Below are 18,589 nucleotides of genomic sequence, written 5' to 3'. Positions count from 1 at the left end.
TCTAGTATCTATACCTTGTGTTAGTATTAGTTAGTAAATCGTAATTGTTGACTTTTGTACATAGTAAATTAACATAATAGATTATTTAAACTTATAATAGATAGACTGCCGTAAAAATGAAAAGAATAAGGCTTAGCAATTATCAGAAGAAAAAAATAGACAAAAGTTAAAATAAGAAGAAAAAATTATAGTGCAAACATTATAATTGGTCATTTTTTAAAAAGGTAGGTAACCGTCTTTTATTATATATAATTATATGAAGTAAGGCTTTGTACATACTTTGATGTTACGTATATACGAATGCAGTTATTGATGAATTTAAATATTTTTTATTTTTATTTAATTCGATACTTTGTTCTGAGGTCGAAATTGTATATTCTTTGTTTTTAGGATTCACATTCAATTGTTAAATATAACTAAATTCTATAAGAACTCAACAATGATGAATACTATTCTAGACATTGTTCTAGTAATTCTAATAAACCAGTAATTGATTCATCAAGTAAAACTATAATAATCTTGAAAATAAAAATGATAAAGTTTTATCGATATAAACTTAAGACTTGTTGCGCTCTCATGAAAAATATGTTTCCATATATCAAGACAATTTCCTGGCTCAGATTGATCAGAATTGAATTTAAATTCTGATACAATTGAGTACCTATTCGTTAAAATTTTTTTTTTTTTAATTTGATTGATATTAATTTGAAAATTACAGAACGTTTATACGACAAAAATATTAGAAAACTTCCGTCTGATATATTTGAAGGGCAATTCCCCATTGGCGAACGCAAAAAAATTTAATTGATTTCTCTAATAAAATCAAAAAATGCACTTTACTGTTTGCAATATTACTACATTTTTGTTTCTAATAAACAAGCATTAGTAATCCTAATGTTGGATTTACAAATTGTCAAAAATACCATCATTTAGTTGCTGAACATGAGAAAAGTATAGTTCATAATACAAATGTCCATGAATGATTTTTAAGAACATCTAAAGATAGAGAGGTTATTGATCATTAATTTCAAGAAGAAATGTAACCTCAAATTTACTATTGGAAAATTGTATTATATCGTATAGTGGCTATAATATCATTTCTTTCAGAAAGATGGATAATTTTATAGGAGATGATCAAAAGTTTAGTTCTTAAAATAATGGCAATTATTTAAGATGCCTAGATTAACTATAATATCAATATTGTAAATCTATATAATATTATAATTATTCAACTTATTATAATGTTTACTTGTGTTATATTTTCAATTTGAGTTAAATACTTAAAAAAAAATTGTTTATATAGGTGTATTTATAAATATATAAATAAGTTATACAACTCAATACATTTTTTCTGGTTATGTTTACTTTATGGCAATATTGGACCTTAAACCAGCTCTGCAACTCGTATTTGGGAAACTATTAATTGATTATACTATTAATTCTTCTTCCGTACAGAAAAAACTCATAATATGACAATTGATATACACAATATGTATATTCATTAAATGATATGAGATATTCATGCTCAAGTGTATAATAGCTATAGTGTAAACACATATTTGAGATATTATTATATAATCTGTAAACTTACTAAAATTTGGTGTGAGAACACTGAACAAGTACAAAAGGCTTATACATTTAAAAGTTATTCGTAAACGACAATAAAATATATAGTGATTTAGACTGTTGCAATATATTAATATGACAAAATAAAAAAATTTAGATGAATTTTATTTAATACTGTTATTATTGTCTACTTGACTTATTCGGATTCCTAGAGTTATCGATAGTGAAATTATTACACCTATAAGTAGATAACATTTTTTTGTTAGATACCCATTAGAATACTGTAGATTATATATAATACAGCAATAAAATGCTGTTCAGGTAATCACGTGGAATTATTGAAATATCTTGAAATTATATTACTATCGCACCTTGATTTGTATCGTACCATTCGTACCTAATTAACATCTATTAAATAAATCCTAAAATTGAAAATATTTTTGTACAAATACAGACTCCCGTAGTCCCGTGACCAATTAAAACGCGCGTCAACAGCTTGCAATCTAAAGTTATGACAATTGATTGTTATTAATACTAATGATTGTGTTAGTATCATACACTGATGGATGTTGGCCGACAATACATTATATATGGCCATTGAATAGTATGGCAATTAATTAGTCGTGATCGTTTAATAGGACGTCTGAAATAATTATCATCCGGACATTCAAAGAAATAACTTCAATCACAAACACTGTCGTTGATACATCCACCACCTAACCGTCAATAGGTGGTGTTTTTTTATATTTTATACACTGGTGCATGTCGGTTATTCAATTTTAAAATGAACAAAAACAAATCAAAGGGTAATTACGATTTTCTATAGCTTTAAAGAAATTGAAATTTAGTGGAGTAATATATAAAAGAAATGTGGGAATTATATTATGTTTATTTTAGACGTCGAGGATTCCACTTGCTTTGTTGCTCAATCACCTGTGCACTTAGACGATGCTATCGAAATGATTGGTAAGTGAATTGAAACTATAGTACCTATATTATTTACTTTTAAAGTTATTCAAATTGCCAGTTCATCATATACGTTTATACAGATGCATAGGCGGTATACATTTTTTAATTAATCGAAATCTTAACGAAATTTATGTTAAAAATATAAAGTTAAATACGAGACACGTAGCATAAAAAACTGTTGTATATAATAAATTATACTAAATAAATAAATATTAATTGTTACCTATATTGTACAGTAGGAGAAATTAATCAACGATATTGATATTTATTAGTAGGTATTAAATTTAAAAACTATGATGTCCAAATTTCAAATATTTATTAGAAATTCAAATTATCTACCTTATATGTCAAATTAACTATTATTTAAACTGTGTTTATATTTACTTTAATAATAAGATTATTATCAAAGCAAATATTGAAATTTATTGAAACATTTAAATTATACTTAATAATTAAGTTTAAAAAAACGCGAGAAAGTGGATTTCGCTTTGCTGTACAGTAGGTTACTAGTGGGTTATTGTAATGGACGGAATTAAATTTGAATCCAATGATATTATATCATTAAATACGAAAAACGATTCTGAGCAGAGACGGTTATTTATCTGTCTAGGATATATTATAGATTATTATAACTTATTAATACTTATTAAAATATTTGACTTTCCGGTGGACATTTTTTTTTTTTTTTTTGATAAAGGTAAACAAACTTATATAAGGAATCTTAAGTTAAATTTTCAAATCTTAGATTTAATAAGAAAAAATTTTATGAATTTCTATTTAAGATAATTTGAATATTCTCGTAATTTTTACATACTTAGTAAAGATTTTAACTTTAAATGCTTATAAAAAAAATCGTAATTATTTATTTTTAGTGTTATTCAATTGCTACTGAAAAAATATGTTGGAAGCCTTGTATTAAATTTTAAAGCTTTTTGACTCAACCAATAAAATGTTATTGACATTAATAGAGAAAAAAAACTAAAAATGTTGAAAACTTAAAATGTCAGTAAACAGCTCAAAACTAATCAAAATATTTTGAAATTTTAACAAATATAGAAAATATCTATATTCTATATAAACTCTCAATGAAAATTTAAAATATCTGCGGTTATTTGTTTTAGAGTTACACCAAAATAAGAAAATCGCTAAATGAGAAATCTAGTGAAAATATTATGTTGTAAAAATTTAAATTTCAAACGCTCATAAAAACTTGATTTGACTTTCTGGTGGATATTTTTTTATGATAAAGGTTGACAAACTTTAAAAAAATCTTGTATTACATTTTTATGAATTTCTAGCTTAAAATAATTTGCAAATTTTCGTGAATCTTACGTATTTTGTCAAAATTCAAACTTTGAATGCTTATAGAAAAGAATATTGTGACTATGTATTTCTTTTATTTTTCAACTGCTATTTTAAAATATGTTAGGAGTCTTGTATTAAATTATCAAGCTTTTCTACTCAAATACATTTTTATCGATATTAATTTAAAAAATACTAATAATGATCGAAAATTGCATATGCTTATAAATAGTTAATTAATTCGAATTTTGCATGGTGGATAGAATATACTTATATCAACATTCAGTAAAAATTTCATGTATCTATGGTCATTCGTTTTAAAGTTACATCAAAAGCCTAAATAGAATTTGTCGAAAACTGATAGTGCGTAAAATTTCCGTTTTTCCTTTAATTTTTAGTTTGTTTATACCGATTATTTAGAAAAATATTGAGAATTTTTTACTTTTTGACCTCCCCAAAGTACCAACTAGATTCACTGCCGCTTTTAAGTTTGCTGTATAGCAATAAGAAGGTGACGAGTATGCATCTTCGTTGAGTAGGTAGATCAATGTAGATATACTCATTGTATACGAACAACGATTTTGAGCAGAGCCTTATTAGTTATTATTAAATCGGAAGTGGAGGTTTGTTAGTCTCCTAAATTTCTGTTTTTCAATGATGTTTTGTTATAGTATTATATTTATACTGCTTTTGGTAATTTATTTGTATACCTAATGGAAATAGAAATAATTTTTGCATAAAAAACTACATGCATTTCATTACTTATAAATGCTCTGTGGCGGTTATACATGATGTTCAAGGGGAAGGGGTACAAATAAAGTTAACCCTCCCTCCAGATAATTTTTTATATAGTATACAGCCATACAGGGTGTAACAGAAAAACCTGATAAAAAATATGCTAATCAACATATATGACAAAAATTTTTAATATGATATGATAAGGAAATAATTTAAAAAATATACTTATAATATGTTACCAACTTCTGAAAAATCATATTTAAAAAAAATTTATTACGTTCCAAATTAATTTAACCAAAAAAATATTGGATTTTAGAAAAATTCTGAAAAATAAATTACTTGACTTAGATATAATCCGTGGTATTAAAACGAAAAATGTGATCAAGGAAGATCCCATGAAGGGGGGCGAACTACCTATCACCCCCTTATAAGTGCCACTGTATATTACATTACTGTTGGTTATTAAATATAATAAGTCGATACTGACGCTCGACGTACCGTAAATAAATGGCGTGTGAATAGATTCGTGGAATAATATTATCTTACAATTAATCTAAATGTTTTTAAAATTTAATTGTGTATAGTACCCATATAATAAAAATTAATATACGCAGAACACGTAATTGCTAAAAGTTTCAAGTCCCCAAGATCAATATTTATTTTTTTATTTAAATATCGAATTTTGTCAAAATTAGACTATCAAATAATATTCATAAAAACAATTATATATGCCTAGCTGTTTTCAATATTTGCAAACTACTATTAACACAACTATTATCAGAAATCATATTTTAAATTTTCAAGGTTTTTGATCAAGTTTAGCATTTTAAAATCAATATTTACAGAAAAGAAAACCTAAAATTTCAAAATTTCAAATGCATATAAATAACTTAAAATATTAGGTAGGTACTCTTAATATATATATTTTGAAAATATCATTGAGCATAGGAATGATAATACTGAAAAGCTTTAAGTTTCTACGATTATTTTGTTTTAGAATAATAACAAAATAATGAAAATTAATTCAGGATAAATTGTTATGTATCGTGTGAATAACAGACATTTTCATAATTTAAGATTGAAGCCTTTAGAAAAAAAAAATTGACTATGAAAACGCTTGCGGAAATTCCATTTTTTTTTCAATTTTTGTTTGTTATAAGTATTGGGAATTTTTACTTTTAATGTCTTAAGTATTAAAATATCAAATAGATCTAACTCGCTACCAGCAACTGCCCCCAAAGTTTAAGATAGGAGTATTTTTACCCCTCCTAAAGATGACTCCGGACATAAGAAAAAACACACATAATTTTATCGTTCCACTTAGAACCTAAATTTAATATATTATTAAGTTTTGAAATGTATATGCGTGTGATTACATATTGAAACATTAAAATTTATAATTTTTTTTATACATAAATATGGGTACATATAAAATTAACAAATCTTAACATATTTTATAGGGTTTGGAAGTTTTCATTATTACATATTATTTATTTGTGGTTCACTTTTCACGGCGATCGCCATTAGCGTGACGTCAGTGTCCTTTGTTGTACCGTCAGCACAATGTGATTTTCAAATGACTTCTATTCACAAAGGCATTCTCAACGGAGCTTCGATGATTGGTACGTATATTTTGTCACTTCGTTGGCGAAATATATTCATCCCACGTTTGGTTAATTTTAGGAATGTTCTCGGGGTCTTTTATTTGGGGTTACGTTGCTGATTCCAGGGGCAGAAGATATGCCTTGATGATGAGTATGACGATGGATGGTGTTTTCAATATCATATCCAGTGTATCTCAGATCTATCCAGTGTTAATATTCTGTCGACTGATGAGTGGATTCGGGTAAATCAAAATTATCATACGTATACATATTTTACTTAACCTATTGTATTACGACCAGCGTGCGCAGGTGCTACAGACAGTAATCATTAAATATAATATTACTATAGGACCTTTTTTTATTGTTAAATGGTGAACGCTAAATACTAAATATTTGGTATATCTCTTGACTTTTGATTTTGGCAATTGATCGGGTATTATCTGGGTTAGGTTGTATAGTTTATATGAGGAATCTATTATTGGTTTCATTACACTTATGTATAAATTATAATTGGTATGAGGGTTATCGGTTCGACGATGGTCTATCTGAAGGTCATATAGATGTTCGGATATTAACTGGCCGAATGATGTGATAATATGTCAGAAATATTTTGTGTACAAAAAATGAAGTGTTCAAACATTAATTGAAATAATATTATATATTAAATTGAGGGCCATCCCTGGAATACTAATAATACCTATATATTATAAGGCTTTAGTGTATAATTTCGGTGATGTATCGATAATATATCTGTATCTTATATCATTGTTTCAATACTTTTCTCAATTCATTTATTTCAGCAATACAAGTATTTAGTATATTCAAATTATATCATTGTATACAAAAAACGATTCTGAGCGAAGACGGCTTATCTGTCTAGGATATATTATAGATTATTAAAAATCTTATTTTATTTTTCAATTGCGATTGTAAAAATATGTTAGGAGCCTTGTATTTAAATTTAAAATCTTAGATTAAAAAAGAAAAACTTTTATGAATTTTCTAGTTTAAAATAATTTGCGAATATTCGTGATTTTTACGTATGTTGTCAAAATTAAAATTTGATTGCTTGTAAAAAAAAATGGTGACTATGTATTTCTTTTATTTTTCAACTGCTATCATAAAAATCTTTTAGGAGCCTTGTATTAAGTTTTAACATTTTGGATATAAAAGGAAATAAAAGGAAAATTTTTTATGAATTTCTAGCATAAAATAATTTACGAATTTTCGTGATTTTTACATAATATGTTGTCAAAATTCAAACTTTGAATGCTTATAAAAAAAAATTGTGTCTATGTATTTCTTTGATTTTGCAACTGCTATTGTAAAAATATGTTAGGAGCCTTGAATTAAATTTTAAAATCTTAGATCTGAAAAGAAAAACTTTTATGAATTTCTATCTAAGATAATTTAAACATTGCTGTAATTTTTAAGTATTTAGTCAAAATTTGAACTTTAAATGCTTATAAAATTAATCGTGCCTATGTATTTTTAATATTTTTTAACTGCTATTGTTACAATGTGTTAGAAACCTTGTATTACATTTTCAAGCTTTTCTACCCAACAAATAAATTTTCATTGTTATTTATAGAAAAAAAACTAAAAAAGTTGAAAAATTAATATGTCAGTAAACAGCTCAAAACAAATCAAAATATTTTTAAAATTTTATAAAATATATAAAATGCCTATACAAATATTCAGTGAAAATTTCAAGTATCTGCGGTCATTTGTTTTTTAGTTACACCAAAATAAGAAAATCGCTAAATGTGAAATCCCGTGAAAATCCAATGTTGTTAAAATTTAAATTTCAAATGCTCATAAAAATTTAATTTGAATTTCCGGTGTACTTTTTATTTGTGATAAAGATTGAAAAACTTCTAAGAAATCTTATGTTAAATTTTTAAATCTTATGTTAAATTTTTAAATCTTAGTTTAAAAAAGAAATTTTTTTATGAATTTCTAGCTTAAAATAATTTGTGAATTTTTGTAATTTTTACGTATTTTGTCAAAATTCAAACTTTGAATGCTTATAAAAAAAAAATTGTGACTATGATTTTTTTTTTTGATTTTTTCAACTGCTATTGTAAAAATATATTAAGAGTCTTGTATTAAATTTTCAAGCTTTTCTGCCTAACAAATAAATTTTTATCGATATTAATTAAAAAATACTAATAATGATCGAAAATTGCATATGCCTATAAATAGTTAATTATTTCGAATTTTGCATGGTGAATAGAATATACTTATATAAACATTTGGTGAAAATTTTATGTATCTATGGTCATTTGTTTTAAAGTTACATCAAAAACCAAAATCGATTTTGACGAAAACTGATTGTGCGTGAAATTTCCCGTTTTTCCCTTAATTTTTAGTTTGTTTTCCTCGATTATTTAGAAAAGTATTAAGAGTTTTTTACTTTTGACCCCCCCAAAGTACCAACTAGATTCACTTTCTGATCGAACGAGGTACCGAAGTTAAAAATCGAAGCTCTTTTACTGCCCCAAAACGTGATGACACACACACAAAAAAAAAAACACACATCATGGTAAAATCAATACATTCATCACCCCGCTCAGAATCTAAAATCAAAAATTGAATACAATTTTAGTTTGAAATCAATTAATTCACGTATTTTCTTTCAATGACCTTTAGGTTTGAGTTATTAGAATATTTACAGAGACAAAGATTGACAAAAATACAAAAATATTTTAGATTTTGAGCAGTGCAATAAATGTATTAATTTCACAATGATATGATGTGTGCTTATTTTTATTTGTACACGTATACACAATAATAATTTGAAATAATGCTTCGATTTTCAACTTCAGTATTTTTTCTGATGGAAAGTGAATCTAGTAACAGTGTAACACTAATTAGAATGCACCACTTGGGAGGTCAAAATGTAAAATTCTCAATAGTTTTCAAAGGCCACCAGGAAGAGCAAAAAAAAAAAAAAAAACGAAAAACGGAAATTTTTACTCTCAATCGGTTTTCGACAATATCGATTTTGGTCAAAAAAATAACCGTAGAGGCATTAAATGTTCAAAACATTTTTATTTTTTACTCATGACGAGCCATTTATAAGCATATGAAATTTTTGGTTTTTGTTACCTACTTTATTTAAAATTAATGTGGATAAAACAATTTTTGATCAAACTCGAAAATGTGATAGGTACAAGGTTCATCGTAAGTTATTTTTCGGCTAGTTTTATTTCAAACGCACCATTTTCAGGTATACCATATTCGAACTGGTAACACTCTTTTTTATAATAATTATTCACTGCGAAGACTTTTCCGAGATTTTACCTGATATAAAAACTCTAAAATGCTTTACCATGATAATTTCACCTGTAGGTATCTTTTATGATGTAGACCATTTTATCTACACAATATGTTAAAACTGTTAAAGCTTTTCAAAGTGTTAAGAAGAATTATTAAAAACTGCGAACAATTTCGGAGAAATTGATAGAAAGGTGCGTTAGAGGACGGTTTTATCTAAAAATAAATCATACCCATACCGATATCTGTATATATATATTATATAGTATATTTATTGTACGATATAAATAAGTCATTAATAGTATATTCTAAAAAATATTTATTTTGTTCGTATTTAGAGTGTCCGGTGCTACAGTGTTATATTCTTACCTAGGAGAGTTCGTAAACACCAAATATCGTGAAAAATTTCTATGCTGGATGGAAATGTTCTGGACGGTCGGTATAATATTACTACCATGTGAGTATTATAATATTTGAATAATATCAATAGTCACCCTTCCTGCAGGTCCGGCACTTAGCCTTGGCCAGGGGTTGACAGTGAACTGGTGTACACTTCGTATAGTGTGACCTCGAAAGCGATTCCGTCAGCGATGTTTAGTACTATAGTAGACTGTAGACAGTCAAGTATTGATACATTTATTGATAATAATATTATTATGTAATGCATAATTTAAAACTAATCATACATAATTTCCAAAGTGCTCGGTTAAAGTATTTTCGAGACAGAAAAATTCAAGTAGAAATAATATTATAGTTACTACAGATATAAGATAATATTTTATTTTAATATAATAAAACCATGTTGATTTGTATATTTAACCCGTATCTACCTAAAAAATACTATCAATTTTCTAATATGGTATGACGTTAATTACACCATAGTAGTAAAAACTGAACGATAAAATAAAATAAAACATTAATAAAAACAATACTAAAATCAGATAATTTATATATACATTGTTAAATTTTTATGTTATATTTTAATATAACTTATAACTTACGAATTACAATATTAAACAAAATCTAATGTATTGTGCATATTCAATGTTTATATAATTGTATTAAAAAAATATATATTCTTTGAATCTACTACCTATGTTAAAAGCTTAAACATAGAATTTATTATATAAATAAACTGATATTACTATATTATAATATTATATACTTGAGAATGTATATTAATATTCTATAATACGAGTTTTATATTTTGTTTTGTGCAATATATAACAGTTAAATTAAACTGCAATATTTTCAAAAATTTTATTGTCATATTCGTTGGGGATTTGGAAATATCACAAAATGTCAAAATAAGTAGATAATTAATTTTTAATAAAATAATAGAATATAATTTTTAGCTTCTTTTTAACTTATTGGAATGCCATATCGGAGTTGGTCAATTAAAATTTATAATCATATTATATAACAATAAATCGAGACAATATTGTTCTATGTAAAAATACAAAAAAAATAAAATAAAAATGGGTAGTGTGATTATTTGCAAGTTATAAATAATACTAGCACTTCAATGAGTGGTTGATTAAATAAATAAAAATTAATTTTAACAATTTTTTTAATCATATCTCTTTATTTCGATGTTCCATATTGTGTTATTCTATAGGTATAGCTAAAAACGGTTTTAGTTTAATTATAAACGATAATATACGTATTATATTAGTTTATATTTCAAGTTAATCAAATAAAATGAATATCAACAACATAATTTATAATTTAATAAAATGTCACAAATTTCATACAAATATTCAAAAATAACATTCTAATATTTTTTAGGCGTGGCGTGGTTAATTATACCACAGACATTCAGAATCGAATACGGGTTCTTTTTATTCAGGTCATGGAATTTATTTACAATTATATGTTCTCTTCCGAGCTTAACATTAGCATGTTTGTTGGTGAGATTGCCGGAAAGTCCAAAGTTTTTACTCGCCAAGGGTAAACACGACGAGACCATTGATTGCTTGAAATTCGTTTATAAATGGAATAATAAGACTAAAGATAAATTTCCGGCAAGTTTAATTGTTATTTAATCATAAATGCTCTGCAAAGCCACTTTCCACAAATATTTACGACAACACTGACTTATTTTTGTATGGATGTTTTAGGTGACTTCGTTAATATTACCCGATTGCATTAATGAACAGAGTAATGGTTTCTTTAAAGGGCTCTACGAGAGTACTGTAGGGTTGTTTACATCTAAGTACAAATTTATAGCCATAATTACATGTATTATACAATATGGTGCCACTACCAGGTAACACCTATTCGTTTAGTGAATGTCAAAAATTTTCAAAGCCAAAGTGAGACATCAATTAGTAACACGTCCATTTGTTTGTTCGCAGTTATTATATGCTGATGCTATGGTTTCCAGAATTGATGAATAGGTTTCGATGGTATGAAACTTCATATTCGGGTCCAAAAAACATGACAAATATGTGCGAAATTGTATCCATGTTTTATGTCAAACCCGAGGAGACAGATCAAGCGTGCAATGATAATATCGATAAATCAGTGTATTTGAACATAGTGATTATTGGAATTGCATGCTTACCAACAAGTCTTATTGTGCCAATGTTCGTTAACAGATTAGGACTCAGGTTTTTTTTAGGTACAGAATTTTATTTTTAATTAGCTATTGGTTCAATATTTTATTTTATATATATTATCTTATACAGGAAGTTTTCGAGAAACTATAATACCTACATCATTTATATACAACTACCTACCAATGTTTTTTTTTTTTTTTTCATTAATCCTAAGTCCGGCGACTAAGATCATTAGGTGTTGTAGGGATTATGAACTGTAGTAGTGGTAAGGCTTTTGGTACGGTATGTTGTTTTTATGGTTGTCACGGTAGGTAGCAAACACGTGTATGTGTGGCAAGGTTTTTCTTGTGGCCGTTACTTATTCCCAGTCGCTTTCCACGATTGGTAGCAGCCAACGCTCCACGCCAAGCCACCTACCAATGTTTGATACCCTAAAATTAGAAACCTATAATAAGTTACATATATTATAGTTAATGGTATATAATTATATAAAACAGCAGTTCTCAAACTGTACGCTTGTGGTACGTGAAAGACTCCATGGTGATACGTGAAGGCCGCATGGTGATAGGATGGAAAATTAAAAACAAATATTAGATTCTTAGCGTAACGATGATTTTATAATGTCGTGTGTTTTTTTTAATATTCAGATAATAAAGGTTAGATTTCACGGAAAATACGTCAATAAATAAGATATCGTATAGGTATAATCGATGATATTGTCGAGATTTTTAATTATCAGTGGTACGCGACTGATTGATAATATACTTAAAAGGTACGTGAAAAAACAAATTTGAGAACCGCTGATTAAAATATAACTAGCAATTTAATTAATATTTCACACTTTATATTTTATTTGGCTTAAATTATGTTCTAATAAGTAATAACACGTACTTAATTATTTATGATACTACATTTTCTAATTGTTAAAAAATTAATTAAAAATGTTCTTGAATAACTATGATAATATTTATTTTTAATAATTTATAATAATATAATATATATAAATGTTAAAATAAAGTGAATGAAAGATAATTCAATTAAATCAAGGGTAAAGGTCACGCTCAAACTTAACCCAATAGTAAAGATAATGTAGTAATATATTTTTTAAATAAATTTATTGATTATTGGAATACATACAATTTTGAAAATGTATTTACGGTAAAATAAATCCAATTAAGTTTACAAATTTTTTAATTATAACAGCTTATTGGGCTTTACTTTTTAGTATCAATATATTTAATATAAACTTTAATTGTTTTTAGTCATATAAATATTATATAACATTCATTCAGGAAAGTAAACATTGTCTATTGTTTAAATCGATGCTGCACGTTTGGGCATTTTTTCCTGTTTAGTACCTATTCAAAATCCACACAACGTTTGGGCACTAAAATTTAAAATGTATATACCTCTGTTTAAAAAGTATATAAAATATACATATATATCAAAATAATATAGGCAACAAGTTTTATAAAGTGTAAGTTACTATTTATTTTGTAAAATAATCAAAATAATATAAGTAGAAATAAAATAAATAGTAATATAGCTACAAAGTGTTATAAAATACGTGAGTTATTTTAGTTATTTATACTAGTGTTAAATAAAAATAGTAATATTATATAAATCAAAATAATGAAGGTATAAAGTTTTATATATAAAAAAAAAATATTATGTAATTACAATATTTATATTTTATTTCCTTGATAACAAATTTCTATAATTTTTAAGTACCTATTCAATTAGTGTAATGTCTTCTTTGTCATAAGCATTCCAATCATTAATCAAAAACTTCCTTTTAAGTTCAGCCTCTTCTCTAGTGTAATTGAATTGATTTTTTTTTATACTATTTATTTTTAATGCAGTTTTTGCCTGAATGTTAGTTAGAACGTCTACTACATGGTGTATGTTTGGATGCGGATGGTAAATTTGTGCATTGAAATATTTATGGACAGCTTAGGGTCCGTTGGTTGTCCTAGTATTATTTATGGGAGTTTCTGACCAAATATTTGGTGGAAATTGAGACTCTTCATTAATATTATTTTCTAAAATATAATCAGTAAACGTATAGTTATCTGTAGGAGCTATAAAAATGAGCTCATCAAAACCATCATCAACTTGTTCAGGTGGTAAGAATGCTAGACAAAAACATTATTTTGGCCATAACCCTATTTCTGTATTATTTTTATACGGATCAAGTAAATAATTATTTTATTGAATTTTACGATACCAGATTTGACCCAAATGAAATTGGCAAGCAATAATTTGTATAGTTGGAAACGATTCTTTGATTGAAATATGTGCACTTTTTCAAAATTCAAATTTATTTTGTTAATTTGTACTATTAATACAACTTTGAAAATTACAGATAAATAGATTTTTGAAATTTTCGATAACGTCTGTGATTATGCATTTTATCGCTTTCTACTATAAAATGTATTATCGTGCTCGTGTACTATAGTAGTGACCGCTCCGCTTTTTCGTTTTACTTAGTTTCGCCCCACTACCGTATAGTACCGTCGCGCTGGATTAAAGGTATATTCAGATTTACAGTATATACTTACCTATATATGTTACCTATACTATTTTGATATATTAAATATTTGTATGTACATATTTTATATACTTTTTAAACAAAGGTGTATACATTTTACATTTTAGTGCACAAACGTGTTATAGCCGTTTAAATGTATATAGGTTATTGATCTATGTAAGTAATACTATGTTTAATGGGTGAACAATGAACATGCATCGCTTAGTTATAGTTAGAAAAATACTACAATACTAGCTATTATACATGTGTTAATATAGTATTACCATTTTAATCAATTTAAGAGTATTTCGATATTATATTAAACGACCTTTAAACATAGTATTCAATACATATAATTTTGAATTTTGATCATCATCCTCACAAAATCAGTTAAAAATTATGATTTAACTAGAAGTTATTAAATTTTGTGTTTTATTTTAACAGAGCTTAATTGTATTTCTGTTTTATCTAGTGGTAAGCTTTTTTGGATCAGGTCTGTCTGCTGCTTGCTTATATTTCATTACGTCTTCTCTTGAGAATCTCGTGTTATCTTCAATATTTGAAGCTCTTTCCAGCGTGGGTATAAGTCTTATGTATTGTATCGCTGTCGAGTTATTTCCTACAGAATACAGGTAAATTTTGAAGTTTGGTTGACAAAATGATTATTTATTTGTACTTTTTTATAGGGGAATGGCCGTATCTATAGGTTCTACGTTTGGAAAAATTGGCGCACTTATGGGTAATATCATTGTTGGAGTATTTATCGATGCTCTTTGTGTAATTCCAATTTTGGTATCGTGTTCATTTTTGATAAGTAAGTACTAACAAAATTGTTGAATTTATAATGTGTATAATAAGTAATAACATATGCTAACATTGCTAACGTGTATATATTAGTCTATAAAAGATTTGCCCCTACTTATTATTATAAGTATTCTAACAAGTCCATTATCTTATTTTAACGTTCGATTGGTTTATTTTTTATTTTAATAGTACATATATTATATATAGACTAGTATAGTGTCTAAAGGGGGGGGGATGTTCACCTCCACCCCGAAATTTTTTTTTAGGCACGCCACTGTATACATTAAAAACGCAGAGAAAGAAAATAATTAATGACACAGATAATAAGATATGTACTTAATTATCTTTCTTCAGATATTCGGAGAACTCTTGAGGTAGTATATAATCGAGAACTGAGCAATAACATAATAAAATTATGTACAAATATATGTAATCTTACTAACCAATGTATCTTTATTATCTATCCGCGCGTACTCCAAATCAAAAAGTATGAGAAACGATGCATTTAAAAAAGAGTCCTAATTTTTAAGGATTAGGCACTCAAAAAAGAAAAATAACATACACTAGGAAATAAATGTAAGGTTAAGTGCTTCGACATGTCGGTTGAATGCTATTTCTAACCGATGATAAAGGGTGAGTTTTCAAATGAAAAATGGTAAAAGAGAAATTTTATATAAGTTTCATTAGATAAATCACTATCGGTCATAAAAATACTGTAAAGATTTGAAAGAAAAATATTCAGATAAATACATAGACCGATCACCGATAAATTAATATGTTTAATGCAACACAAAAACAAAATAAGATCAAATATTCAAATGCACAACTGGAAGAACTGTACAAAAGAGAAGGCCATTATAGTCATTAGCTTTTGTCGGATAAACATTGTACAGTTCATCAGATGAATGAGATTTAAACGAGCAGGGGCACTTTTAGATGAATGTATAATCAAACAATTATTATAAAAACTGGAATGGCTAAAGACTAAGAGGAAATTAGAGAAAAAGATAAGTTGATAATATCGCAGATATCTGCCGAAGGTGGTAATCATGCAGGTGCCAGAAAAACGGAATAGATTGTAACTTAACATAAAAAATAAATAGTTTTTGAATACAATAAGTACGTTGATCGATCATAAAGAAAAAATAATCAAGAAAGTTCATATTATAGTGTCGTGAATATTAGGCGTTAGGATAATTTAACGCTTTCATAATATTTAATTTTGAAATAGGCTTGTATTATTGACATTTATATTATAACAATAACTGTTTAGTTTCAGGATTATTGGTGCTAACATTACCAACAACAGGGAAAACAAACATACGATGAAGTTATAATATCTGACGATATTATTTTATATTTATATCATAGAAAAATAGTGTATTACACCGTTTCACAATTTTTTAAGGAAACAAATTTGTATGAAAACTGATAATTTTTAGAAGTAGAGAGGTTATTGTATTACTATATGTTATGTACCTATTATTAATTATGTTATAACTTTGTTTTCCGAGTACTAAAATAATTATTTTATCTACATTTGTATTGACATTTAAGACACACATTTAAAATAAAATAAATAATAAAATAATTTTATTTTGAATTTTCCCGATGTTTTGGATTTTTTTATTTTATTAACCATAATAATTATGGTTTTTACTAATATAAAATATTGAATGCGTAATTAAATAAATACAATTTTTCGTTCTGAAGATTGGATTTTCATCACGATTAATTAGGTTATCAGGCTAATGGGCTAATCTATATCTATTTTATTCCGTTATCTTTTAAAAAAATCATTATTAGGTACCTATTCAATAGAATTTCGTTAGCGTAAAGTTACTCAATTTGTTCAATTGTTTTAAAATTATGTTCGATTAATATTGTGATGTAATAGTTAAACACTCGGATATGAAAACATCTGATTATAACGGACTGATGCAAATTTAGTATTCATTTATTCTTGTTATAGTAAATACACATTTAATGTCTTATTAAAATGAACGGAGCTTTGGTTTTTGGCCAAACGCGTAGATATCACTCTAAAAATCTGTAACACATATCCTTCGTTTTTTCGACCCAAGTGAATGTTGATATTTATACTTGGTCCTATTCAGTTATGGAGAAGACGGTTAAATAATTCCTACAACAAAATCCTATCTGGAAACTGGCTTGTTAGATTAGAATAAGTAATTTAAGTTTTTCGTATGAAATAAATAAAATATAAAAGTCATCACTTCTACTTATAGTACAACATGGCCACACATCATTGCTAAATCCATTATAGTGATCTGAGTGCTCAGATTCTAAAATACGTAAAAATCATATTAACAACCTAATGATAATCATAAAAGATGAAAAAAAAATGTTTTAATCCTTTTTTTAGATCAGGTTAGTTGGTTAGTAGGTAATAAATACTACAATGTTTATTTTAAGTTTAACTATACTATTATAATAACTGTATGCTACATATTCATACCGTCGTGTTAAGGTGAATTTTGATAAAATTGACGTATTGGACATTGATACCTATATTAGCTATTGATGTTATTGTTATATATGTTATTACAATAACAATATTGGTTACTAGATTGTTCTGTGCTATTTTTACGAATGAGTAATCTTAAACTCTTAAAGAGCTATCTTTTGAATTTTGTCTTGTTCTTCGAACTATAAATTTAATAATGTTTTCTGACATACTATAATTTTTTATTTTTATTCTTTAAAAAAGATAATGGGCCACACTGAACAGATTCGTGTGTAACATACTAAATTAATTTTTTATTTCGTGTTTGTATGCAACATATCAAATTAACTTTAATTAGACATTATCTATAAATATGAATTTACATGAACGAATGATGTATTTCCTCTTCTCAGTACTTACCTGCCCATATATTATATTATGATTGTTTACTCCTTCAATGACGAAAGAGGACAAGTAACCGCAATCATTAAACACTAATTTAACAGTCGATATCGTATAGTGATTGATGATTATACATAATATTCATTCCTATATGGCTATATAGAATAGTTATAATAACGGAAATATAATTTTTACAAAAATAGAAGAGACTTCGGCGTGAGCGTTCACTTTAATAGGTAGTGTGTCAGTACAGATTTACCGCTTAAATATAAAGCTTCAAAACACATGTATATCAACAAGCGTACGTTCTAAAATATCAAAAAAGCACAATATTAAAGTAGTGAGAGTGAGTGTATGTGTGCGAGAG

General features: G+C 26.4%; 1 protein-coding gene across 2 annotated transcripts; it reads left to right on the top strand.

The window, feature by feature from the left end:
• On the top strand, positions 1–16,957 carry LOC107171992 (synaptic vesicle glycoprotein 2B-like). 2 transcript variants are annotated; one of them, XM_089219509.1, is made up of 12 exons: positions 1–224; positions 2,205–2,372; positions 2,464–2,532; positions 6,036–6,197; positions 6,259–6,421; positions 9,797–9,915; positions 11,247–11,482; positions 11,579–11,727; positions 11,816–12,081; positions 15,022–15,181; positions 15,236–15,363; positions 16,627–16,957. In XM_089219509.1, exons 2-12 carry the CDS (start codon positions 2,351–2,353, stop codon positions 16,680–16,682), a joined length of 1,530 nt encoding a protein of 509 aa, XP_089075635.1. In that variant the 5' UTR covers positions 1–224; positions 2,205–2,350; the 3' UTR covers positions 16,683–16,957. The 2 variants fall into 2 exon arrangements, with proteins under 2 accessions (XP_089075635.1, XP_089075636.1); XM_089219510.1 differs by having other exon boundaries at positions 2,021–2,372.
• The last annotated feature ends 1,632 nt before the right edge of the window (positions 16,958–18,589 follow it).

The sequence above is a fragment of the Diuraphis noxia genome, unplaced genomic scaffold (assembly GCF_037042655.1).
Source record: "Diuraphis noxia isolate RWA-SAM2 unplaced genomic scaffold, SU_Dnox_SAM2 contig0002, whole genome shotgun sequence".
Taxonomy (NCBI): domain Eukaryota; kingdom Metazoa; phylum Arthropoda; class Insecta; order Hemiptera; family Aphididae; genus Diuraphis; species Diuraphis noxia.
Note: the sequence above shows the minus strand (reverse complement) of the source record. Positions and strands in the feature narration are given on the sequence as shown.